General features: G+C 47.8%; 1 protein-coding gene across 1 annotated transcript; it reads right to left on the bottom strand.

The window, feature by feature from the left end:
- Positions 1-1,845: 1,845 nt before the first annotated feature.
- LOC122391082 lies at positions 1,846-4,857 on the bottom strand. The gene is made up of 6 exons (XM_043384652.1): positions 4,115-4,857; positions 3,573-3,689; positions 3,162-3,401; positions 2,755-3,006; positions 2,313-2,576; positions 1,846-2,024 (listed from the first exon to the last, which is right to left on the bottom strand). The coding sequence occupies exons 1-6, from the start codon at positions 4,311-4,313 to the stop codon at positions 1,963-1,965; spliced, it is 1,134 nt and encodes a 377-aa protein (XP_043240587.1). The 5' UTR covers positions 4,314-4,857; the 3' UTR covers positions 1,846-1,962.
- Between the last annotated feature and the right edge of the window lie 263 nt (positions 4,858-5,120).

Raw genomic sequence — 5,120 nt, 5'->3', positions numbered from 1 at the left:
TTAGCTTAGTATACCTTTTAGCTGATGTCATACACAGTAAGAAATGTTTACCTACTAATTTCCTAGTTATCCGGCCTCTTTTCACTAACAATGTTAGTGAAAAGTGGCCGGATATCTAGAAAAGTATTAAATATTTTTTACAATGTATGTAGACCATTCGACGCGCCTCGCTACGAAAACAATGATGACGCTCAGGACCGGCAGATACCGCTACGAAGGTGATGTGAACCACGCACCTGCGAAGCTCGGTTATCACGGACCCGCCAACCGGATGCCACAAATTCAGCAGACGTTATAGTGAATATCTTAGCATCGCATGTCTCGCCAGGGTCATACTGCCGTAAATGTCGCAGTGATAAATTCACTATGGTTTATGCACTCTAAGTCTTCTGAAATTGATTTTTTTCGATCATTAATGCCTCCTATATCCCAGAATAATGCGTGCAGTGGAAGAGGGAGGGGTGAATTTCACCCACGCTTCCTGTTTTCCACAAATATCTCATGCCGCCATCCTTCTATTTATGTCGAATTTTCAGTACCTGTCTGGCATTGCATTGTGCATCTTGCCACGCAAACAATTAGTAAATCGGTCTACAACTTCTTTAATAACGGTCTCGCAAAGCGGCGGCGCGCCGGCCGATACTTGCCGCCGGACTGGTAGACTGTGCCGGTCCAGAACGATTCCGTCTTTGCATTGCGCTGCTTAGTGTTTACCGCTGCATCATCGACTCGCTTCAAGGTCTCTGTGAAGACTTAGAAATGTACAGACAATCTTATAATAGAAAAATATGAAATATGTGATGGTTATTTCTTATTAGAAAGACATATCTCACAGGTCTCACAAGTCACAATAGCAGAGCTGGATGTTCGTGAAGCTGGCAAAAAAAAAGATTCAATAGGTCGGTATAGACATAAGTAATTAGTTCTCAACACAGAGGATCGATTGGGGTTAGGGGATAAAAGCAAATTTCTCAGAAAAGAAGACATTGAAAATGCATCGTTCATCGCATTGAAACACCGTCTATTAGGTCGAACACAGTGCAAACGGAGAACAGTTTCCAGTCATGGAGAATTGTAGGGAGTTGTGGAGGATCGGGCAATGCAAATCCACCGTCGTGGCTTCGCCGGTCTGGCTTTGGGACCGCATCAAACGGCGAGGGTCAAGGTCACCCACGCTGGGGCGGCGGGTATGCGGTGCCCGAACACCCTCAGCTCCTCACAATTATCCACGCATGACAGTTTTTCACGCCACCTGGGGATCTGCCCTCCGCTATTGGAGACTGCAACGCCTGACACCTACGCCACGGAGAAACTCCGAAACGTGTGCGCGACATGAATATGTCGTGCGACAAGGCTTAAATTTTCCTGGTAGTGTTTTCTTCACCAATGTATCAATGAATTAGGAATACTTTAAATATAAAAATCAAATCAAATAGATAACTGTGCTCTTAACGTTACGGATTTAGTTTCAAACATGATAACGGAGAGACCGTAATCGACTTTTCATGCGTAGCTCAGTCAGAAATTCATACGTCAGGCTCCTTTTCAAGCTCCTTTCCAAGATATGAACCTCTATGTAGCGAATGACTTGACATCGACACCATGTGACCATTCAGGCATTCGAGTACTGGAATTATGGATATGAGTTGGTAGAACTGTTATTAACTATGAAGCAATTAATAATATAATTGATAATAATAGGTATTAATTATTTCTGCATCTGTCTTCTGAGTTCTGTCTCTATTGTTCTGGTTCGATATATTGGATCATGGGTGTCTACATACGATTCAATTCGAAAATTACGTAGGTAACATATCTTGCAGACTAGTTAGGAGTCAACAGACATTTTCATAGGTCACTTTTATTCTTTGAGAAATAACATAGCATTACATATCTATTGTCAACGCCTGTTCTTATTAGGAATATGTTGCATGTACCGTCGTAGAATCTAATATCAATGCCTTAGCGGTGCATCGCCTTCATGGCCTGCAGTCCTTCCAGCACGGAATCCATAGGCAGCTTATCTGTGAAGAGAAAGTTTGGCTTTTTTATTTCTAATTTCATGCATAGCCCGTATACCTGCATATATTTGCATCAAATATTATTGCTATGGCTATGGCTTCAGTGGAACGTAAATATTCGGTAAACAGCCGTTTGAAGGATAAAATTTATGCATTTGACGCAATTTACACTCACTCTGTTTGACCCATCTCACCATTTAATAGTTCGTGCGCTTTCCAATCACCAACAACAACTAATCGGGAGATTGGCTACGCTTCAGATCGCCCCCACCTCTGCCTTATTCAACCCACCGTCGGTCATCGGCTGCGCACTGAAGCCGAAGTCGTGCAGCATGTCGAGGATGTCCTGCAGCACGATCTCCAGACCGGTGTCGACGTCGACGCGGCCGTGCTCGATGTCCTCGATGTCGGCGATCAGCTGGTCGATGTCGGCCTCGATGGCCTCGGTCTTCTCGCGGCTGAAGCCCAGGAATGGGCCGAGGATGTCCAGCACGGCCGTCAGCGCCGAGTCCAGCTCCGCCAGCAGAGCGTCCAGCTCGGTCGGTGTCTCACTGGCTGGAAACGGACGGTGGATGACGGTGACGGCGACGGCATGAAGAGGTGCGCGTGCCACTTAACGGTCAGCCGATTGGTGGTACCGGCATTCACAGTTAAACAAGTTACAGTAGTGAGCTATTACATCAAAGAATTTCGGCGCTTCTTTCCAAATGACCACCTTCGCACGGTTACTTACTGGGAGCGACCCAGTCGATTCCCAGGATCCGGAGCATCTCGAGGACATCGGTAATCATGGCGGCCAGTCCATCGGCGATCGGCACCTGTCCGTGCTCCAGAGCCTCGACATCGGCGACGAACTTGTCGAACTCGCGTCTGAACTGGAGCGCCTGCTTCTCGGTGAGACCGATGAAGGGCGCGATGATGAGCAGATACTTGTCCACCAGACCCTGCAGCTCCTCCAGAAGTATATCGATCTGAGACTTGGGTGCTGCGGGCGGACACCGGGCGTCGTCAACACTGAGCAACTGAGTATTATCTACATAAGTAGTATCTATATAAGTCCTACTTACAGCCACAGGACACCGTCAACACATGCCCTTCAAAATAGTCGCTAACTTAGCCCAGATTGCTAGTAGTACTCACTGGTCTCCTCGAGAAGGCCCTCAGTGTCCAGCTTGGCGCCCAACTGGTGCATCACCATCAGGATCTCAGTGAGCGCCGACTGCAGGCCGGACTCGACATCCGTGGCGCCGTCGGCCAGCGCGTGCAGCGCCTGGGCCGCCTGGTGGACCGTCGACACGGCGTCGGTCCGACCGTACCGCAGCAGCAGACGCACAGCCTCGCTCTCAGCGGCGCTGATCAGGCGGGCAGTGTCGAGGGACGCTGGGGAAGCGAGACTAAGTCGGACGTATTTTCTAGACATCCCAGCTCTACATGCAACATTCGTAACTCCATAATCGTGATTCACATTTTTTGCTGAAACGAGTGAATGTCATTTTTGAATCCACATCGGTTGTGAATCGCCAACATTTTGTCAGGTGGGCAGTGACTTACCTTGGTTTTGCAATTGCAGCTTAGCATTGCCGAGCTGTGCCTTGACGAGTTTCAGCGTCCGCAGCGCATGCTTGGTCTGCTCTCCTACTTCCTGTGACAGCTGGCCCGAAAGCGGTGCTGAAAAACATCACTGTTATACTTATAGCATAACGAGTATATGGTTGATGGATCAATGTAGGGATATGAGGCAGCTTGTAAGCTACGATGCGTCCCTGCCTATCATGCAATAACGATTATTTAGTCTAAGATAAAAAGGGATCATAATGTTCTTCCTAGTTCCTGGACGTACTGTTTGATAAGCGCACGTAAGCGCACGCATAACGTGCGGCACGTTGCACGTTTCTGAAAGCCACGATTTTGAGTAACATCGACTCATCAAAATAGTACCGACACTACAAAGTTTGCTACAAAGGCAGTTTCTAAGAAACGAATCGAATGAGGGATCGGATAGCGGGATAGATGAAACAATCTGACCATTTAACTGTTTGCGTGACTACATGATCAAATGTCGCCAAAAAATGTCAATCCTACGATTCACTCACGTAGTCGTGGAACAGCGGCGGACGAAACGACCGCCACCAGCAGGGACGTCGCTATCAGCCTCATGTTGTGGCTGTGAAGTGTGGGTGTGTCTGTATGCGTCTGCACAAGGGGCGTGTCTGAGACAGACTTATATCGCCCTCGGCCGAACCGCAGCTGAGTTCGCTCCCACGCCGCGCCTGCATTACTATCTGGCGCCATTCCTCGTCACATGAGGCGACAGAAGCGGGGGGAGGGCTGCGGAGTGCGGGGGCACAGTGTCCTTCACCTTGAGGGGCTAGGGGCAAACAAAGCTTTTTGCCACCAAAAATTAGCCATCGATCCAAACACCACGATTTGCTGGAAACGTATCCCAATCTCTTCGACTGCGGCTCCCTCCCTTGTTCGCATACCTACTTATTTCTTTCAGCCTTGTTGGAAGCAAATACACAGAGTAAATTCATAATTTCGTCTCTTGACGTTATAAATATGAATATTGAAAAGGAACTGGGCTCTGATTGGCTTTCTACATCGCTGGCTGCACTTGTTGGGTTTAGCCAGAGCCTTAGCCGCTTCGACCCCCAGATATGTTAGCAGAGCTGGGCTGCACTGACTGGCCCAGGGCGACACCGTGAGCCGTGCTTAGCATTTAGAACATGCCAAGGGTGCTGACTGCTGCAAACGAGTTGTCGCAAGCTCCCACAATATTTAAAGGACCGGAGCGTATCCTTTTGGTTGAGCATCGTTGCGCTCCAAAACCCCTGACAGCAGCATTCTGCCCCACCTCCCAGAACAGATGTAACAGGGGGAGATTCTTCCCCCCCCCCCCAACTTCCGAACCGATGGTCCAAGAAAGTCGGAAAAACGACAATCGAAAGCTCTTAACAAGACTTTTGCTTTTTTGCTCGAAAGCTCTTTTGAAGCACAAAAGAAAATAATAATAATTATGCTGATAACTTTCTAGGATGTTTTCTTGAAGCATTGGCTTGGCCTATAAAAATAAAAATAATAATAATAATAATAATAATG

Source organism: Amphibalanus amphitrite, unplaced genomic scaffold (assembly GCF_019059575.1).
Source record: "Amphibalanus amphitrite isolate SeventyFive unplaced genomic scaffold, NRLGWU_Aamphi_draft 000421F_arrow, whole genome shotgun sequence".
NCBI classification, from domain to species: Eukaryota; Metazoa; Arthropoda; class Thecostraca; order Balanomorpha; family Balanidae; genus Amphibalanus; species Amphibalanus amphitrite.
This window is presented reverse-complemented; position numbering and strand designations above follow the sequence as displayed.

What these genes read in the sequence shown, in the direction of transcription:
- LOC122391082 (XM_043384652.1), bottom strand. Translation starts at nt 4,313, where the DNA reads ATGGCGCCAGATAGTAATGCAGGCGCGGCGTGGGAGCGAACTCAGCTG. An exon ending in GGGCCTTCTCGAGGAGACCA is followed by an intron (nt 3,007 to 3,161) that starts GTGAGTACTACT and finishes GTCCGCCCGCAG; the next exon opens with CACCCAAGTCTCAGATCGAT. An exon ending in AATCGACTGGGTCGCTCCCA is followed by an intron (nt 2,577 to 2,754) that starts GTAAGTAACCGT and finishes GTCCGTTTCCAG; the next exon opens with CCAGTGAGACACCGACCGAG.